Here is a 21,607-nt window from a genome sequence, read left to right as displayed (position 1 = left end):
TCCCCTCCTCTGTCCCTGAGAGGACCAATCTTCCCTCTAACCATCCTTTTGTTTCTAACATAGGAGTAAAATGCCTTAGGATTTTCCTTAATCCTACCCGCCAAAGCCATTTCGTGGCCCCTTTTTGCCTTTCTGATGCCCCTTTTAAGTTCTCTCCTACATTCTCTGTATTCTTCTAACGCTATCGATCAAATCTCCTCTTAACCGTCTATATTCTAGGGGCACTGCCAACTTCTCCAGTTGCACAACATAATTAAAATTCCTCATCTTGATACCATTCTAGTAAGCTTCCTGTGTATTCTTGACATCTTTCCGAAAGTGTGGTATCCATTATTGAACACAATACTCCAGCTGAAGCCTAACTAATTGCTTTTGAAGTTTTATAATCAATTCCTGTATTATTAAAGCTAAGCAGCAAAATCTTGCTCCCATTCGCGCCATTGGGATCTTACAGTCCTACCAGTGACACACCCCTGCTTTGGGTTACCTGGCACTGAGGGGTGTGTTCAACAGAAAACCCTCTTGACAGCTGGGGGACAATGAGATACCGCTACGTGCAAATATGCACCACCTCCCACCACCCTGGAACACACTGCGGAGGAAGAGAAAATCCCACCCAAAGTTTCTGCATACTTTTTCATCAGCCTTCTCAACTTGTGCCACTTCAAAGATTTGTGTACATAGATGAGGTGATTCCTCTTTCTACACCTCCTTTAAAATTGCACTATTTAGTTTCTATTGCATTCCTCTTTCTACTAAAATATATCATATTGCACTTCTCTGTATTAAATTGCAGCTGCAAGGAATCATTGTTGTATTCTATGTCTTCCTGAAGTCTGTTAATACCCTGTTCATTGTTTACCAATTCTGAGTTTCTTTACTTCTGCAAACTTGAATTTTTACCTTATATGATATCAGAAAGAGAAATGATCTTAATATTGACCCCTGCAAGACACCTCTGTATATTTCCCTCCAATAACAATGTATAAATATATATTTATCTAGTGCCTCCGACAAAATGAAAAATCCCAAAGTGCATTTTTGAGATAAGGATATTAATAGATAAATTAGCAAAAGCAGGTAAATTGTGTTTAGGTGCAGATCAGCCATAATTGAATTAAATGGGGGAACTGGATTGATGGGTTCCTAATCATAAGAACATAAGAACATAAGAAATAGGAGCAGGAGTAGGCCATCTAGCCCTTCGAGCCTGCCCCGCCATTCAATAAGATCATGGCTGATCTGTCGTGGCTCAGTTCCACTTTCCCGCCCTCTCCCCATAACCCTTAATCCCCTCTCTTATCAAAAACCCATCAACCCGCGTCTTAAAAATATTTAGCGAGGCAGCCTCCACCACTTCAACGGGCAGAGAATTCCAGAGATTCACCACCCTTTGAGTGAAGAAGTTCCTCCTCAACTCCGTTCTAAACCGCCCCCCCTTTATCTTGAGGCTGTGCCCCCTAGTCCTACTGTCTTTTTTGAGTGGGAAGAGTCTCTCCACCTCTATCCTATCCATCCCATTCATCATCTTATACGTCTCAATGAGATCTCCCCTCATTCTTCTAAACTCTAACGAGTACAAGCCTAGTTTATTCAGCCTCTCCTCATAGCTCAACCCCCTCAACTCCGGTATCAGCCTAGTGAACCTCCTCTGCACTCCCTCCAAGGCCAAAATATCTTTGCGCAGGTGCGGCACCCAAAACTGCACACAGTATTCCAGCTGCGGCCTCACCAATGCCCTATACAGCTGCAGCAAGACCTCCCTACTTTTATATTCAATCCCCCTCGCGATGAAGGCCAGCATCCCATTCACCTTCCTGACCATCTGCTGCACCTGCAAGCTGGGTTTTTGCGACTCCTGCACAAGGACCCCGAGGTCCCTCTGCACCGTCGCCTGCTGCAGTTTAATCCTGTGGAAAAGGCTGAAGTGGGAGTCATTAGTTCCATTTGGAGAACTGTTACTGACACACACATGATGAGCTAAAGGAATTCCTTCTGTACTGTAAGATCTCTGGTTTTACTGTTCTTTCTGACTGGGTTTCGCTGTCCTGATTCCTATATGGTAAGGAATCTGTGCAAGTCTGGGCCAGCTCCTGAATTTTCTTTCACTTCTTTCTCGCTAGTGATGCACCCTTGGATCTGAAGATCAAAGCAAGCTTGCTGTCAGACATGTTCACGTTAGTGGGTGAGTGCCTGTTTCAGGGGAGCAACCAGTCACATTTTTCACCTTTGAAGACGCCTTTGACACTTGACAGTAAACTGCAGCAAAATATTAATTTCAAATTTATGTAACATAGCACATCTTTGTTGCTTGATAACTGGCTATTTATCTCACTATGCTTTGTGGGAGCTTATTGATTGTAAAGTGAGTTATGTTTTTTTTCTACTTTTCTAACAGCAACTTGCATGTAGATGAGTATTTATTATGTGTACATTTGAATTAGCATGGAACATTGTCCAAGATTTGTATTTTTGTGACACCTTTCAAATCCTCAGTGTTTTACAACTATTGAAATACGTTTTAAGGTGCAGTCACTATTGTGAGGTAGGAACCTCAGTAAGATCCTGCAAACAACACTGTGCTAATAATCATGTAAATTATCTTTGTGATGTTGTTGAGAAATTAATATTAATCAGGGCATGAGGCAGATCTGCCCTCCTTTTGAAATTGAGACACGGGATTTTTTTGCATCCACCTTGGAGTGCAGATTGGCCCTGATTTAATGTCTCATCTGACAGTGCGGCACTCCCTCAATACTGACCCTCTGACAATGCAGCAGTCCCTCAGTACTACCCTCTGATAGTGCAGCACTCCGTTAGTACTGACCCTCTGACAGTGCGGCATTCCCTCAATACTGACCCTCTGACAATGCAGCACTCCCTCAGTACTGACCCTCTAACAGTGTGGCACTCCCTCAGTACAGATCCTCTGACAGTGCAGCACTCCCTCAGCACTGCACAGTGTTCAGCCTGAATTTTGTGCTCACATCTCTGCAGTGGACCTTGAACTCACACCTTGGGCTCAGAGTTGGGAATGTTACTTTCTGAATCACAGTGGACACTTTGGATTTATCTTGTGGTCCTCAATTAGAAATAGCAATAGAGCAGTTTTCACTTGGAGAGGTAGAGCTTTTAGCTGATTTACAATCAATGAATAGTCCGCTTTTGTGTTGATGTCAGATTGCCCTCACATTGCTTCCTGAAGTTTGGCTGTTAATGTAGTGGACAGATGACACATTTATTCTGTGTCAATATGAACTGTGGGGGAAAAGTAACCCCATCATCATAGTTACAGACTGTGCTGTTCGGAGAATGTATTATAGATCATAGATCATAGAACCCTACAGTGCAGAAAGAGACATTTCAGCCCATTGAGTCTGCACCGAACACAATCCCACCCAGGCCCTACCCCCATATCCCTACATATTATGCCCACTAATCCCTCTAATCTATGCATCCCTGGACACTAAGGGGCAATTTCTTAGTGTGGCCAATCAACCTAACCCACACATCTTTGGACTGTGGGAGAGTACCCAGAGGAAACCTACGCAGGCATGAGGAGAACATGCAGACTCCACACAGACAGTGACCCAAGCTGGGAATCGAACCCAGGACCCTGGAGCTGTGAAGCAGCAGTGCTAACCACTGTGCTGCCGTATTGTGGGCAGTAGGACACTCCAGTGAAGCACCGGCTGTGCAGGGATGGCACTGATCAGAGCACTTTGTAGGGATGAAAGTATAGAATCCGATTAAAATAATTACACAGCACTTCACCATCTAGGGTTAAACACAATCTATGTTGCAGTTTACTAGTATGACTGCAGTAAGTAAAGCAAGTTGAGTGTTTATCTACCAAGGCAAAAATCTCATTGTATTTCCGAAATGTGTTAGGGTGACCTTTTACACAAAAACAGTCAGCCCTTGGTGTAGCGATTGGAAGTTACTGATAGCTGTGGCACTGGAGTTCTACTGTCTTATTAACAAGCATTGACAAATGAGACATACAAAAATGGGATGGGAAAGCAAACAGTTAGAGGAGAAATGTAACCACAGTACTTGAATTATGGTTCAATGCCCTGAGATCCCTGACAGGAGAAATGGAAATCCAGCAGAAGGAGCTGAGTTAGGAAAGGACAAAGAGGACATAATCTGAAAATCAGAGCTAGGCTGTTCATGAGGGAACCAAATGAGAAAATGCTGGAAAATCTTAGCAGGTCTGGCAGCATCTATAAGGAGAGAAAAGAGCTGACGTTTCGAGTCCAAAGTTTTGAAAAGGGTCGTCTGGAGTTGAAATGTCAGCTCTTTTCTCTCCTTATGGATGCTGCCAGACCTGCTGAGATTTCCCAGCATTTTCTCTTTTGGTTTCAGATTCCAGCATCCGCAGTAATTTTATATTCATGAGGAAAGGTGGGAAGCTTTCATCATACTTTGGAATCCTCTCGCTTGAAATACTCTGGATGCTGCAAGTTATAATTTTCAAAACAGTTTGACTTTTTTATGGGGTAAGAGTTTCAATGGATTGGAATAAAGGCTAATTAAATGGAGTTGAGGTACAGATCAGCCAAGAGCTCACTGAATGGTGGAACATTTTGATTTTGTACATGATGCAGTGGGACTAATTTGAGATCAGCAGGCACAGGATGCTACTAAGAGTGAGAGGGAACAAGGGAATTTAGGTTAGGTTAAAAGTTTATGCCAAACGGAGTTCGGGACGCATAAGGTGGATCAAAGGAAAGTCAAAGCTGAAAATAGCATAAGTATCTGTTGCTAGCGCTCTTGCCTCTGAGTCAGAAGGTCTTGTCAATTTGACATTATCTATATGGACTTTTAACAAGGCTTTTGATTCGGCAGAGCATGTAGGTTGTTGCATAAGGTTTAATCTCACAGGACCTAGGGTGAGGTAGCCAACTGGATACAAAACTGACCTGATGACAGAAGACAGAGGGTGGTTATAGAGGGTTGTTTTTCAAACTGGAAGCCTGTGACCAGTGGTGTGCCTCAGGGATCAGTGCTGGGCCCACTGTTATTTGTTATTTATATTAATGATTTAGATGAGAATTTAGGAGGCATGGTAGTAAGTAACTATGACACCAAAATTGGTGGCATTGTGGACAGTGGAGAAAATTATCTAGGATTGCAAAGGGACCTTGATCAATTGGGCCAGTGGGCTTGTGAAAGGCAGTTGGAGTTTAATTTAGATAAATGTGAGCTGATGTATTTTGGTAGATTGAATTGGGGCAGGATCTATTCTTTTAATGGTCAGGCACTGGGGAGAATTATAAAACAAAGAGATCTAGGAATACAGGCTCATAGCTCTTTGAGAGTGGAGTCATAGGTGGACAGGATGGTGAAGAAGGCATTCGGCATGCTTAGTTTCATTGGTCAGAACATTGAATACAGGAGTTGGGATGTCTTGTTGAAGTTGTACAATAAATCAATAAGGCCACACTTGGAATACTGTGTACAGTTCCGGTTATCCTATTATAGAAAGGATATGATTAAACTAGAAAGAGTGCAGAAAAGGTTGACTAGGATGCTACTGGATCTTGATGGAGAGAGATGGAGAGGTTAAGTGGTTTGAGGACAGAGCCAGAGGAGCAGGAGTATAGTGGCCTCCCACGCATTGTGGTCTGTTTTGTGTAAATTATGGCTCCCTCTTAAGCAGAACATTTATTTATTGACACACTTATTTATTTACAGAGTACTGAGAGGCTTAGATAGAGTGGACATGGAGACGATGTTTCCGCTAGTGGGAGAGACGAGAACTCAAGGGTACAACCTCAGAGTGAAGGGATGCTCCTTTAAAACAGAGATGAGAAAGAATTTCTTCAGCCAGAGGGTGGTGAATCTTTGCCGCAAAAGGCTGTGGAGGCCAGGTCATTGAGTGTCTTTAAGCCAGAAATAGATTGGTTCTTGATCAACAGGGGGATCAAGGGTTACGAGGAGAAGACAGGAGAATGGGAATGAGAATCATAGCAGCCATGATTGAATGGCGGAGCAGACTCAGTGGGCCCAATGGCCTAATTCTGCTCCCATTTCATATGATTTTATCTAGCACTTTCAACATGATAAGACATCCCAAATGTGCTTCACATGAGCATTAAAAGCCACAAGAGATAAGAGCAGACAACCAAAAGATTTTAAAGAGCATCTTAAAAAAGGGAAGAGATTCTGAGAGATCTTGGGAGTGATTTTCAGAGCTTAGGGCTGAGACAGCTGAAATCACCATCAATTAATTGAGGATGTGCAAGTGCTGCTGTTGGAAAGAAACTATTGTCCACTCTTCTGAAATATGCTCTTGGAAGGAAAGTCTGGAGAGAGATGCAGTGGTTTTTGTTGAGGTTTATACCAAGCAGCTGTGTGCAGGACTGTGTACTCCACAGGCTTTTCCTAGGGATGCACTGCAAGATAAACATCAGTTACAGCTGGAGGACCAGCAACTCTGCTGGAGTCCTGTTGGCCTTCCAATGCAGAGCTGTCCATACCTGAGTGTTGCTAACGGGCATGTTTCACAGTCCAGGACTTGGGAATAATGGTTGGGGCAGCCATTGCAGAGGAACAGTGGGGAAAGGTCTTTCGGCCATAATTCGTCGAGCAACTGGAAACTGGGTAAAACCCTTTGGGCAGTGTTTTTGACATTGAATGTATGTTGTGTCAATGAGATTGTATCAAGGCACCCAAGAGTGGAATGGAATGTATGGAGCAAAGTTAAATTCTATTTCACCTTCAGTAATATTCAATTTGAAATGTTTCGGAATGTACTTTTACAAATTTTATGAACAAAATATTCCATATTTGGAATCAAAAATCGAATGTGCGGGAGACAAAAAGTGGAGGATCACAATGTAGGTCACTTATTCATTTCATTAATTTGAATATAACCCTGATTTCTTTTGTGTTGATAGGATTTGTCTGCCAGAACCCAATAGCCCGGCAAGGCAGACCAGGGAAAAGTGGTTTCGATCTTGGTGCTCGGCCAAAGTCTCACAAAGCTCTGGTAAAATATTGTGTGTGTGTGTCATTCTCTGTCTGGAACATAGGCAGTGACTGAGGCCCCACAATTCCCTGGGGTAGAGAAGTTCCTTCTCATCTCAATCATAAATGGCTTGTCTGTTATTTTAAGACTGTATTTTATACCCTCAGCCAGGAGAAACATTACCATTCTAAAAACTCAATGGTTTTGTCAAACATGACTTTCCTTTCATTAATCCAAGTTGACTCTGCCCAATCATACATATTTTCTTAATGTTCAGTTATCACCTCCTTTATAGTAGCCTAGCACCTTCTCTGCAACTAACGTCAGACTAATAGGTCCTTAGTTCTCTTTCTTTCTCTTCCTTTCTAAAACAATGGGGTTACATTTGCTACCTTTTAATCTTCAGGAACCATTCTAGAACTTAGAATTTTTTGGAAGATGAATACCAATGTATCCACTATCTCTACAGCCACTTCTTTCAACTCTCTGTAATGCAGATCATCAGCTCCAAAAGATTTACCAACTTTCAGTCCCATTATTTTTTCCAGTACTTTTTTTTACTCAAACTAATTTCTTTCAGTTCTTCATTCTCACTAATGCATTGGCTCTCAAGTTTTCCTGAGAGGATTCCTATATTTGCTCTGTGAAGGTAGACACAAAGTATTTGTTTCATTTCGCTAGTATGTTCTTATTTCCCATTGATGGGCAGATGAATTGGCCATGCTAAATAAAAAGGGTCCCTTAGTGTTAGGAGTTTAGTGGGGTAAATACATGGGATTATGGGGATAGGGCCTGGGTAGAATTGTGGTTGATGCAGTCTCGAGAGGCCGAATGGCCTCTGTCTGTTTGGGGATTCTATGATTCTATTCCATGATTAGAAATTCTCCTATCTCTGTCTGTAGGCTCCACCTTTGTACTTGCTAATCTTTTCCTTTTTACATAGCCGTAGAAGGTTTTATAGTCTGTTTTGATATTTCTTGCTAGTTTACTTTTGTATTCTACTTTCTGTCTATCAGTTTCCTGTTACTCTTGCTGACTTCAAAGAAGCTTCCAATCCTCAGGCTTGCTACATTTTTGGCAACTTTATAAACCTCTTCAACTTCTCTCATTAGCCATGGTTGGATTACTTTCTCTGTTTGGCTTTTGTGCCTCAAAGGAATGTTTATTTATCGTAAACCACGTATTAGTTATTTAAATATTAGCCATTGCCTGTCTACAGTCATACCTTTTAATCTACCCAATTTACTACAGTCAATTTGCCCTTCGTAACTATGTGGTTTCTTTAAGACCTAAATTTAAGACCCTAGTTTTAGATTGAGCTATATTTGTTTCAAACATAATGCAAAATTGTAGCATATTATGGTCATTCTTTCCTTAGGCTACAATGATCTTATTAATTGGTCCTTTTTCATTGAATAACAGTAGATCTAAAATAACCTGTTCCCTAGTTTATAACTGTTTTTAAAAAAAGTGTTGTATGCATTCCAAAAATTTGTCCTTCACGGTATTAGTGCTAATTTGGTTTATCCAGTCTATACGTAGATTGAAGCCCCCCCATGATTACTGTATTCGCCCTGTGACATGCACCTCTAATTTCCTGATTTATACTGTGTCTTACATTTCCACTACTCTTCAGCAGTCTAGAAATAGCTCCCAGCAATCTTTGCCATGACTAGCTGTTTCTTAGCTTCACCCAAACAAACTCCACATCTTAGTCTTCTGATCTAAACTTCTCTCTCACTAATTTACAGATATTATCCGTTATGAACAGTGCTAACTCATCTTTTCTTTTTTTAACCTATCTTTCCTAAATATTGAATCCTTGAACATTTGGCTCTGATGAAAGGTTCTGAGGAGATGTCATTGGCCTGAAATGTTAACTCTGTTTCTCTCCACAGATGCTGCTGAGTATTTCCAGCATTTTCTAATTTCAGGTTTCCAGCATCTGCAGAATTTTGCTTTTACTTTATATTGTTCTCATGAAATGCTTTGGTAGGTTTTGCATTACAGATGCAATATAAATATCAGTGTTGTTGTATCCTTTTAGCCACTCCTTAAAAGCTTCCTTTATGACCAAGTTTTTAATTATCTTCCCAGATATCTCCTTGTAAGGCCTCGTGTTTAATAACACCCTTGTGAAGTGTCTTAGGATATTTTACTAAGAAAAAGATGTGAGCTGGAATTCTCCAGCCGAAGGGGTTCTTCAGTCTCGCTGACAATGTACCCCTGGCCGCGTGTTTCCTGTCGATGTGTGGAGGTGTCAGTAGGAATTCCCATTGACAGCAGCAGGACCAGAGAATCCTGCTGCCACCAAGCAAAGTGCCACCTTCTGTCGGTGGGAAACACACGGCTGGAAGGCTGGAGAATTTTGCCTGGCATTTTAGCAAAGTAAACCTGTTATCTTTATCCAGTCTGATCCCTGATGTGGAGATGCTGGAATTGGACTGGGCATAGTAAGAAGTCTCACAACACTGGGTTAAAGTCCAACAGGTTTATTTGATAGCATGAGCTTTCAGAGTGCCGCTCCCTCATCAGCCTGATCCCCATGTGATTTCAGCTCCAAGCCAACATGCTGGACACTAACTGCCTTCTGAAGTGGTTTAGTATATTATTAAGTTTCATCAGACAACAACAAAGAAAAAGCCCCCTCCACCATCACCATCCACAGATGGGTAGTAAATGCCAGCCTTGCTCGCCATGCACACACTACAAGACTGAGATTCAAAATAATTCCTTTTAAGGGAGCTTTAGACTGAAAGGAGCAGTGAAAATGAAAGATTTAATTTTCCAGCAGCCCCCATACTTACCAAATGTCCTGCATTGATAATGTCTGACCATGGATTGGATCATGTTGTTGCTCAATGCTTTAAACATTGTCCACTAAATCCGTTCCCACTTCAAAGAGCCAGACTGTCGCCGTTTCACGCTGATCTGTGAAATTGAAACATGTTTCAAGGTTTGAATACTTTGCAAAATGACACCGATAATCACTTGAGATCACAAGTTACTGCTGCTTACAAAATGTGTGAAGTCGGCCCAATTAATAGTGATGAAATATACAGTCTGAGGGCTCAGTCAGCAGAAATTCATAGTTTTTGTCTGTGGTGGGATTGAATATCCCTGGCATGCTGCCGATTTGTAAGCCTGCCTTTCACCCGTTCCCCTTTGCGAGCAGGACTCTGATTAACCTGGAGACCAAAGAGCAATAACAGGTGCATTTCATTTGCGAAGGGAACCTTTCACTTTCTGGCAAAAAGCAAGTCATATTCTTGTCCCTAACAACGAAAGTGCTCGTAAGTGCAAGATACTGATGTGCCGCAGAGCTGACAAAGGCAGCTAGATTGCTGGCCATACTGTACAGCAGAATACCAATCTCCCTGTTTGTTAAAAATAGAAGTCTCCTGATCTCTGTGATTTCTTTTCCCTGGTTGCTGCCCTATTTTCCTTCTGAAATAGATGACTCCCCAGTATCTCAGCCTGCTTTTTTTGTTGGAACTTTGGTAAGGTGGAGAGGATGGCCCTCTTTGATTGTGGGCTGAGGCTGAAGCAACTTGCCTCGCTTCCTCAGCAGCACCATTCAAACCTGTGACTACCACCATCCAGAAGGCAAGTGCAGCTGATGTATGGGAATGCCATCACCTTCAAGTTCTCTTCCAAGCCATGCACCATCCTGATTTGGAAATATATCACTGTTCCTTCACTGTCACTGGGTCATAGTCCTGGAACTCCTTCCCTAACAGCACTGTGGGCCTACCTACACCTCATGTATTGCAGTGGTTCAAGGAGGTGGCTCCTGTGATCTGGCCAACGATGCCCGCATCCCATGAAACAATCAAACAAAAATGTTTAATTAACCAACCACTTCATCATCATGGGCTAGTCAGATAAAAGCAAAATGCTGCAGATGCTGAAAATCTGAAATAAAAACAGAAAATGCTGGAAATACTCCGCAGTCTGTGAAACAGAATTAACTTTACAGGTTGATGAACTTTCATTCGAATGGAGGAAAGGTAGAAATGGGATAGGTAAGGGGCAGAAAGAACAAAAGGGAAGCTCTGTGGTAGGGTAGTGGGAGGAGAGATTAAATGACAAAAGGTTCCATGGTTCAAAAACTCAATGGGTATAGTAAAGAAGCAGAAGATGTTTCTAGGTGAGGTGTGGATAGCTACATAGCAGCCACTTGAAGGCAACATAAAAAAATAAAGAAAGGAAGGAACCAAGACCAAACTAGCAAAAGGAAACATTTTGAATGTGATAAAGGCAGAATTTCAGATCTAAAATTGTTGAATTTATTGTTGAGTCAGAAGATTGGGTGCTATCACTTGAGCTTCAATATAGCTTCATTGGTGCAATGCAGCAGGTCAATGTCAGAATGGGAGCATGTTGGAGAATTAAAATGATAGGTAACAAGAAGCTGTGGAATCAGGTTTGCAGACTGAATGGAAGTGTTCTACAAAGAGGTCAGTCTGGTTCCTCTGGTGCAGAGGAGTGCAAGTAAGTTACTGTTTCACTTAGACAAATTTTTTATCGATCAACCAGATTCTGATGCCAGATTTCATGAGCAGCCAAGGTGGATTTTGAACCGACATTATAGTTTTGTGATGTATTTTCTCAGTGCCACCCTTATATAATTTGAGTTGTGTTGGTGCAGCCTCACCATTTATCACTATAACTATTTTGTAATATTTGAACCTTCAGCACATTGGGTTAACCATTTCATTTCTTTGAAAATCTTACAGAGCCAGCAGCGGCCATTGTCTGCGAATGACACTGAGATAAAAGGCAAGATCTCATCAGGCAAGGAGAGGCCACAAGGAGCACAGGGATCAAGCACTCTGCGACTGTCTGTGGAGGAGGTGAGAGGTTAGAGTAGAGACTAAGAATTGAATATAGTTTCTATGGACTTAAGCTGGTAGCAGACAAACAGCAAGTACATGGAGAGATACCAATTTTAACTGTTTTTGTTTCTATCCTCTGGCCTCTGAATCGGGGATTTGGCTTTGTGTCCTGTCCAGGTATAATCGAAGCTGCTACTCTACTGCAGCACTGGGGAATGCTGCACTGTCAGAGGTGCAGCCCTTTGGTGGAAGAATTAAACCAAGCCCCCATCTCTATATTCAGGTGGGCATAAGATCCCATGGCACTATTCAAAGAAAAGCAGCTTATTTCTTCATGTTTAATTCAGGAAGTGTTGGAAATAAGCAGCAGGTCGATTTGCATCTGTGGAGAAAGAAACAGAGTTAATGTTTCCAGTCAAATAGTCTTTAGTAGGGTCATATTAAACTGAAAACCTAAACTCTTGTTTCTCTCTCTCTACAGATGTCTATTAAGGGTTTAGTTATTACTAATGTATAAGAAAATTCCCTAATCTTACCTCCTCATTTTTACCTCTTGACCCCTGGGATTTGAAACCTGAGAATAGATTACCTGAGTCGGGCTCTGATATAGTCATTCAGACTCGAAACATCAACGCTGTTCTCTCTCTATAGATACTCCAGGACAAATTGAGATCTTGCAGTATTGTCTGTTTTTGTTTCAGATTCCAGCCTCCGCAGTAATTTGCTTTTACCTGAGCTGGCTTTGTTAATCCCTGTCAACACCTTCAAAATGTGGCTTAGGTGAACTTGGAATCACCGATCAAAGACCTTTTTAGTGAATGAAAGAGATGTGAGGGCTTGTGATTTATCTCCGCTTTGGTCACTCTTGATGCTTCGTTATACTTGCAGATAAAAGTTGTACGGCGTACAATGGAAGAGAATGAGAGAAAAGGTGGATTTATACGGATATTTCCAACTGCTGATACCTGGGAGCTTTATGGGTGAGCCAAGAAGAGTAATTCAGATATATTGTGGAAGGGAAATGTGGAAATACCTATTTTCACTTCTATCCACGAGTGGAAATCTGACACTGCGGTCAGAGGTGTAAAGGTATATGCTATCCTGACGCAGACATTAGACTGCAGTCAGAGGTGTAAAGGTATATGCTGTCCTTGATCAGAGGCTATATCAGTAACAATTCAAAGGGAGCTTTATCATTTTGTGCATTGGTTCAAGAATTAAAATGGCTCTATCTGTTGCCATGAGTTATGTTTTCCGTGGTTACGAGGCTAGGGTAACCAAAACTCTCTAGGTTCTGGAAAGGCCATATCACATTAGGAAAAAACAAATGTAACTCCCTATTTGAAAACGGAGGGAGTTTAGAAAATCTGGAAACTACCAGCCAGTGAGTCTAACCTTGGTCATGAGGAAATTGCTAGAATCTATTATCAAGGAAGTTATAGCAGGGAGCTTAGAAAATCTTCATGCTGAATGTGTTTGATTTCATTGTTTTGTGCAAGAGAAATCATGTTTGACAAATTTATTAGAGTTTTTTGAGGAGGTAACCAGCAACACAGATAAAGGAGAACCAATAGAAATGGCGTACTTGAATTTCCAAAAGGCATTGAAAAAGTGCACATCAAAAATAACTTTGCAAAATAAGAATTCATGGTATAAAGGATAACAGATTAGAATGGTTAGTGGATAGCTAATGGTTAGCTATCTTGAAGCAGAGAGTAGGAATAAATGGGTCATTTTTGGGTTGTAAGGCTGTAAGTAGTAGAGCACCACAGAGATCCGTGCTGGAGCCTTGACTATTTGCAATCTATATTGATGAGTTGGATGAAGGAATCGAATGTATAGATGCTAGTTTTGCCAACAACACAAAGATGGGAGAGGAGAGTAAGTTATGAAGAGGACATAAGCAGCCTACAAAGGGATATGAGTAGTTTAATTCTCCTTACCTAAGAAAGGATAAACTGTATTTGAAGCAATTCAGAAAGTTCACTTGACCAATTCCTGGGATGAAGGTGCTATTTTATGAGGAAAGGTTGGACAGGTAGGACCTATAGCTGTTCAGAAGAATATGTTTTACATCCTGATATATTTTCTCATTGAAATGTTCAAGATTCTGAGGGAACTTGACAGGATATTTGCTGGGTGGTTGTTTCCCTTTGTGAGAAAAAAAGGGATATGGGAACAGGTGGGGAAGTGGATTTGAGACCAGGGAGAGATCAGCCATGATCTGATTGAATGGTGGAGCCAGCTCGAAGGGCTAAATTGCTGACTTCTGCTCCTACTTCCTATGGCTTCGAGTTTAAAAATAAAGGTCAGCACCCCTCCTCCCATTTAAAAAGGAGATGAGGAGAAATGTTTCTCTCAGAGGGCGGTTAGTCTGTTGAATTCTCTCTGTCCAAGGACAGTGGAGGCAGAATCATTCAATTATTATAAGGCTGAACTGAAAAGATTCTTGATTGACGAGGAAGTCAAAGATTATAGGAAAGTAGAGGTCACAATCCGATCAGCCTTGATTTTATCAAATGGCCAAATGTCCTATTCTTGCTTCGAATTCAATGTTTGTAAACATATATTATTTCTCTTGCTCTGGGGTGAACCTTGACGGTAAAATTGAAGTACATAATTACAGCTATGGAAGGTTATTTGGATAAAAAACCGAGTTCACTCATGCCCTCCAGGGAAGCCCTCTGCTTTCCCATAGCTGGTCTGGCTGTGGCTCCAGTTGGCTTCTGGATTTGCTGTGCAGCAGCACCCCTATGAGCCACTCACTTAGTCTCAATGATTACAGCAGAGAAAATCGCAGAACCAGCTCCTCAGTGATAGGCACGAAATGCTGGTCTAACCAATATCACCCACGTCAGGAGAATAAAATACCTGAGGAACCTATCATGTTTTAAAAATGGAAGCACAATTTTGAGCCCCAGGACGGTGACTGGTTTGGCAGTAGAGGTGCATCTTTCATAATGTATGATTCAAATGTCTGTTCTTTGCTTTCCTAACATTGTCTGTCCTTCATTCACCAGGCAATTTCTAGAGCATAAAACCACCCTGAACTATGTGCTGGCCACACGTCTTTTTGCAGGGAGGTAAGGTTATAGAAGAGAGAAGGAGCATATCAATAGTTTACTGACATACTGCTTCATTTATGATTGACTCTTACTGGGGTACAGATCCCCTCCTCTCCCGAAGGTCTTGACTCTCACTGGGGTACAGGGTCCCCTCCTCTCCCGAGGGTCTTGACTCTCACTGGGGTAGAGGGTCCCCCTCCTCTCCTGGAGGTGCTGACTCTCACTGGGGTACAGGGTCCCCTCCTCTCCTGAAGCTGCTGATTCTCACTGGGATACAGGGTCCCCCTCCTCTCCTGAAGGTGCTGACTCTCACTGGGGTACAGGGTCCCCCTCCTTTCCTGAAGGTGCTGACTCTCACTGGGGTACAGGGTCCCCCTCCTCTCCTGAAGGTGCTGATTTTTACTGGGGTACAGGGTCCCTCTCCTCTCCTGAAGGTGCTGACTCTCACTGGGGTACAGGGTCCCCCTCCTGTCCTGAAGATGCTGACTCTCACTGGGGTACAGGGTCTCCCTCCTCACCTGAAGGTCTTGAGTCTCACTGGGGTACAGGGTCCTCCTCCTCTCCTGAAGGTGCTGACTCTCACTGGGGTAGAGGGTCCCCCTCCTCTCCTGAAGCTGCTGATTCTCACTGGGGTACAGGGTCCCCCTCCTCTCCTGGAGGCACTGATTCTCACTGGGGTACAGGGTCCCCTCCTCTCCTGAAGGTGCTGACTCTCACTGGGGTACAGGGTTCCCCTCCTCTCCTGAAGGTGCTGACTCTCACTGGGGTACAGGGTCGCCCTCCTGTCCTGAAGGTGCTGACTCTCATTGGGGTACGGGGTCCCCTCCTCTCCTGAAGGTGCTGACTCTCACTGGGGTACAGGGTCCCCCTCCTCTCCTGAAGGTGCTGACTCTCACTGGGGTACAGGGTCCCCTCCTCTCCTGAAGGTGCTGACTCTCACTGGGGTACAGAGTCCCCCTCCTCTCCTGAAGGTACTGACTCTCACTGGGGTACAGGGTTCCCCTCCTCTCCTGAAGGTGCTGATAGTGGTTTGGCTGTTGGATTTTTGAAGATTGGAAAGCTGAACCTATTTCCAATGGACGCTTCTGCTGGAATTGCTGAATAGTGATGAGAAGCAAGAATGCTACCTGAAATTCCCTCTCTGTATCTCAGGGCAACTCTATCCAGTTGTTTAACTCTTCACCTAGTGACCACCACATAAGCCACAATTTGAACTGGCCCTATTAGCCTGTGTTTTCTCTACTGTGGGCAGCACATGCGCACAACTGGCCATCTGGGGGAGTCATTGTCAATGGGCTAGAAAACAAGATGACTCGCAGAGGTCTCTGGAAGATATTGGGGTGTGCCTGATATCCTCCCACCACTGTGTCAGTTTGCTGGTGACAGGAATGGTGGCTGTCTTCTCAAAGCCCAATTGAACCAATTTAATCACCAACTGAGGGCCACCTACTGCCTTTGTGGGCAATTTACCAGCAGCTGTGAGGCTGCCACTGTGTGGATAAGCCTCAATCTAAACCCTGGTGTATAAGCCACTATTTAAAATTTGGTGGATAAGCTACTACTTAAACCCTGCTGGATAAGTTACTATTTAAATCCTGGTGGATAACCAACAATCGAAACCCGAGTGGATAAGCCCCTATCTAAACCCTGCTGGGTAAGCCGCTATTTAAACCTGATAGGCTCTAGGTCTAGGGCTGGGGTGCCTCTTTTTTGGGTATCCTTTGGCTTATGGAAGTCACCCCTTAACGGCAGTGGCTGTCTCCATGGCATCTGCACTGCCTACTCTCAGTGTCCCTTCGCCCCTTGCTGGAGCATGCTTGATTGGCCACGAGTTCCCATTTACCTAACTTTCAAGGTGATGACCATTGAGTTGTGCTCTTATTCCAAATGCAGCTTTAGCAGTGGCCACCGCTAAGAGGTGGCGCTACTGAGGCTGGCAGCTCTCAATTATTCTTGTTAAACTAAAGCAGTGTTCAGTTCTGGGGTGGAACTTCTGGCACCTATAGCAGATTTTACCCATTGTGCTCATATTCTTGGCTGAGAATTTTAGGGCTGTTACCGCAATAGTTCTGAGGTGATTTGATGTCACTTTTGTTTTCAGGAAGAGGAAACCTGCTCCTTCAGCCAGATCTCGGTGAGTATGCACTTGTCATTGATTCCAGTGCCAATTAAGTTATGTGGAAAAGCCCATTTGGTAAATTTCATGAACTTGCAGAGGACAGCTACCAACTCTCATTTATCTGTTTTGATTCTGAATCACAGAATTGTTATGGTGCAGAAGCATTTGGTCCATCGTTTCTGCACTGGCTCTCTGAATGAACAATTCACCTAGTTCCATTCTCCCCTTTCTCACCGTAGCCTTGTGAGTTCTTCCTTTTCAGATAACAGTTCATAATAGCTTGACTAATAGCTTTTCCTTAATTAGCCTCTCTGCCCCATTCACTGAATGTTTAGATAGATATCAAACTATACTACAGCAGGTACAGCATGGGGTTAGATACAGAGTAAAATCTCACTCTCCCCTGTGTCGTCAAACACTGATGTGGGTATGCCGGCGTTGGACTGGTGTAAACACAGTAAAAAGTCTGACAATACCAGGTTTTAGTCCAACCGATTTATTTGATAATAGACTCACAAGCTTTCGGGGTTAGTCCCTTCGTCACCTGACGAAGGGACTAACCCCGAAAGCTTGTGAGTCTATTATCAAATAAATCGGTTGGACTAAAACCTGGTGTTGTCAGACTTTTTATTCGTCAAACACTCCCAGGACAGGGACAGCACAGGGTTAGATACAGAGTAAAGCTCCCTCTACACTGTCCCCCATCAAACACTCCCAGGACAGGTACAGCACGGGGTTAGATACAGAGTAAAGCTCCCTCTACACTGTCCCCATCAAACACTCCCAGGACAGGTACAGCACGGGGTTAGATACAGAGTAAAGCTCCCTCTACACTGTCTCCATCAAACACTCCCAGGACAGGTACAGCACGGGGTTAGATACAGAGTAAAGCTCCCTCTACACTGTCTCCATCAAACACTCCCAGGACAGGTACAGCACGGGGTTAGATACAGAGTAAAGTTCCCTCTACACTGTCCCCATCAAACACTCCCAGGGTAGTTAAATATGAGTTAGCTGTGCAACAAAGTTTACTACCAATCAGACACATTCAAGTCAGATGCAGAAAAATCAACAATATTCGAATAGTTTTAGGTAATGGTACCTGAACAAGGGAGGGCTGATAATGCAGTAATATCAGATAAATACCTCTATAATAATGTTAGATTATTAATAATGTAATTAGTGGTGTATTAGTGCTGGTTCAGTAATAATGTGGAGTTGGTGCAGTTATAACTTACAAATAATATAGCTTTAAATTAAGGATTGGTAATTATAGGACGGATGTCAGAGGTAGGTTCTTTACTCAGAGGGTAGTAAGGGCGTGGAATGCCCTGCCTGCAGCAGTTGTGGACTCGCCAACTTTAAGGGCGTTCAAATGGTCAGTGGATAGGCATATGGATAACATTGGAATAGTTTAGATTAGATGGTCATTAGATTGGTTCCACTGGTCGGCCCAACATTGAGGGCCGAAGGGCCTGTACTGCGCTATAATGTTCTATGTTCTATGTTCTAAATAAAGAGGAATGTAAGGTCATTCGTACTGAAGTAATGTGGATGTTAACAGTACAGTAAATGCCCATTTTGTGTCCCCTTTTAAAGTGGTTTCATTTTAAAGGATTCCATGCTTGGTGTCTGGCTTGCATTTGAAGTGCAGTACTGCCTGCTTTGAAGCATGCAGGCAGTGCGATGAATAATCATGTCCCAATATGATTATGTCATCATGCAACAAGCATGATTTTGTGTGGAGTCTGACTTAGGCCATTTTGTCCTTTCAGTATGTTTGAGGAATATTGTTTATTGCTGCATTTTTAGGAACCCCCATGTACTAAACTAAACTTCATTTTAAACTGATTATTTTTACTGTACACTATGATAGTTTAGGAACTCTGTGGAGTTTGCTTTTTGAAAGAATTCTCCATGACTGTATCTTACAGTACAGATACTGCAGTGTACTGTAAACTTTGTTTCTCAAATGTCATTGCTGGTGCAGTATGTACTTGAGAAATCTCTGTGGACTTCTCTTTTTAAAAGAATTATTTGCTAAGCAGGCCTACTGCTCTGAACTATATTAATGAAATAGAATAGAGTATACTGCTGTTGTAATGTGGGATTAATATTGTAATAATGGTAGATTTATGATTATATATGATAACGGCATTAGTGCTGTAATCATGCTGTTTTTGCCTTCTGAATAGCTTTGTTATTGCCTCATTAACTTCACAGTGTGTGAGAGATTTCTGATCCAACAGATGGATAGGTATTCCCTGTTACAGCAGGCAGTCTGAGGGTCAGCACAGATGTCCAGTGTCACTGAGTAGTTTGATTTGTTGCATTAAAGAGCCCGGAATGTTCTTCCTCGAGTGTTTTTATCACTACTTTGTGCTTATTTTAGAACGTGAATGTTGCTACATTATTCTTTTCCCGCTTCCTTCTATTTCAGCAATGGTGTAACACAGAACAACCACACACTGTTTAAACTGGAAGTGCTCAACATAGAAGTTCATAAACATGTCCAGCAGTATGAGAGGAAACTCCTGTCACTGGAAGCAAGGAGAAGGAAACAGATTCAAGGAAAAGACAGAGGTCAGTTATCATAGAAGTATCATAGAATGCCTACAGTGCAGAATGTGGCCTTTCAAGCTTATTGAGCCAGCACTGCCAACAATCCCACCCAGGCCCTATCCCCTTAACCCCATGTATTTACCCTGCTAGTCCCTTGATACTAAGGATCAATTTAGCACGGCTAATCTGCTTAACCCACGCATCTTTTGGCATGTGGGAGGAAACCAGAGCATCCGGAAGAAACCTACACAGACACGGGGAGAATGTGCAATCTCCACACAGACAGTGACTGAAGACAGAATTGAACTTGGGTCCTGTACTCCAGTGAGAGTCAGCACCTTCAGGAGAGGAGGACCCTGTACCCCAATGAGAGTCAGCACCTTCAGGACAGGAGGGGACCCTGTGCCCCAGTGAGAGTCAGCACCTTCAGGAGAGGAGGGGACCCCGTACCCCAGTGAGAGTCAGCACCTTCAGGAGAGGAAGGGATAAACAGGAAAGAAAAATATCAAATATACAGAAAATAAAAAAGCCTGTTGGCAATCTTTAATCTTCGATTTCTCAGCAGTAACCTCAGTCTCCTTTACCATTTCAGGACGCTCACACAAAGTCCCAGTCGCATCATCCAATTTGGCAGAGTGTGAGGTGGAGGGAGAAGGGGAGGAGGAAGCAGAGGATGCTGAGGAGACATCTGAGGATGAAACAGACACTACTGGACCCACTTGCCCTGTCCAAACCTTGGCTCAAGCACCAAAAGCACAAAGATCAAGAGCTAACAGTGAGGGGCTGCAAAAAGCCCTGGAACTCACCAAGCCGGAGATTGTTGACAAACAGGTGCTTGGTCAGCGGACTCAAACCAAAGAGGAGCAAAGTGATGATCAACCAAAGGTTAACCTCCTTGAGGTGTTACAGAAAGGGGGCAATCTGAGGTTGGTGCTGAATGCTAATGATGTTTATATTCCCAATGGCCTTTTAACAGATCCACAGAGCGTTAGGATTTAGTGGCATTGCTGATGTTTCTGATGCTAGTCACATTCTCCTCTTCATTCTGTTTCCACAGTAAGGTACAGGCACGCCTCGCTTTCTCGGCCTACCTGCACCGTGTACAGCTCCGGTTGCTGAGGGAGCATCCCAGCCAGAGTGAAATCACCACACCCACTGAGCAGGAGGAAAAGCAAATGGTAAACACATTGTGATTGGTTATGGACTTGTGTTAGAAGCTAAAACAGAGATAGAACATGAGTATCATGAGTAGGAAAGAAAACCTCCAAATGAGTTGGCATATAACTTTGAGGATTCTCATGAGCAATAATACTGGGAATTACTTCTTAGTCACCTTGTGTTTATTGGTAGCCTGGAGATTATATAATGAATGAGGCAATTAGGAGTGAGTGCATGTTCAGCTTGGCAGCTTGAAGTATGAGTAATTTTTCCTGAGTCTTGCTGAGGTGAGTATCCCAGCTTGTAACTTTACTAACTGTCCATTCTTCCTGCCTGCATTCAGATGGTAAGTGCCCTGGAAGAGTCAGATCTACGCTCCATCGGTTTTGTATGGCTGAGGCACATACAGGTAGGAATAGGAGGAGGTCGTACAGCCCCGCAACCCTTTTCACCATTCCATTGGATCATGACAGACCTTTACCTAAACTCCATTTACTGGCCTTTAATCTCCATCCCTGGTGACCTTTATCCAATACCAGCCCCCAACCTTGAAAATTATAATTCGCTCCAAACTTCCATAGATGTTTGGGAGAAGAGTTCCAGATTTCCACACACTTTTTGTGAGGAAGTGTTTCTCACATTATCCATGATTGGCCTCATTCTAACTTTAAGGTTATGCTGCATTGTTCTGATTTTGCCACCAGAAGAAATAGTTTTTCTCTAACCAGCCTTTACAATCCTTTACTCATTTTCAAAATGATAATTAGATGTTCCCCCAACTCTCTAAGTTCAAAGATGTGCGGATTATGTTCATTGGCCAGGATAAATTGCCCCTCAGCGTCAGAAGGATTAGGAGGGTAATCATTGGGTTATGTGGATAGGACTTGGG

The 21,607-nt window shown here is 42.9% G+C and overlaps 1 protein-coding gene across 4 annotated transcripts in view; it reads left to right on the top strand.

Annotated features, from left to right (window-relative positions):
• ttll5 (tubulin tyrosine ligase-like family, member 5) overlaps positions 1 to 21,607 on the top strand; it is a 291,222-nt gene that overhangs the window by 126,760 nt on the left and 142,855 nt on the right. For all 4 annotated transcript variants that reach the window (XM_080202142.1, XM_080202144.1, XM_080202141.1 and 1 more), the window contains exons 14-22: positions 2,124 to 2,185; positions 6,906 to 6,997; positions 11,716 to 11,832; positions 12,703 to 12,794; positions 14,835 to 14,897; positions 16,981 to 17,013; positions 19,439 to 19,581; positions 20,153 to 20,486; positions 20,618 to 20,738. In XM_080202142.1, coding sequence (XP_080058268.1) covers positions 2,124 to 2,185; positions 6,906 to 6,997; positions 11,716 to 11,832; positions 12,703 to 12,794; positions 14,835 to 14,897; positions 16,981 to 17,013; positions 19,439 to 19,581; positions 20,153 to 20,486; positions 20,618 to 20,738 — 1,057 coding nt within the window. The remainder of the gene's footprint in view (positions 1 to 2,123; positions 2,186 to 6,905; positions 6,998 to 11,715; positions 11,833 to 12,702; positions 12,795 to 14,834; positions 14,898 to 16,980; positions 17,014 to 19,438; positions 19,582 to 20,152; positions 20,487 to 20,617; positions 20,739 to 21,607) is intronic.

Source organism: Carcharhinus amblyrhynchos, chromosome 14 (assembly GCF_965287045.1).
Source record: "Carcharhinus amblyrhynchos chromosome 14, sCarAmb.v2.hapA, whole genome shotgun sequence".
Taxonomy (NCBI): domain Eukaryota; kingdom Metazoa; phylum Chordata; class Chondrichthyes; order Carcharhiniformes; family Carcharhinidae; genus Carcharhinus; species Carcharhinus amblyrhynchos.
This window is presented reverse-complemented; position numbering and strand designations above follow the sequence as displayed.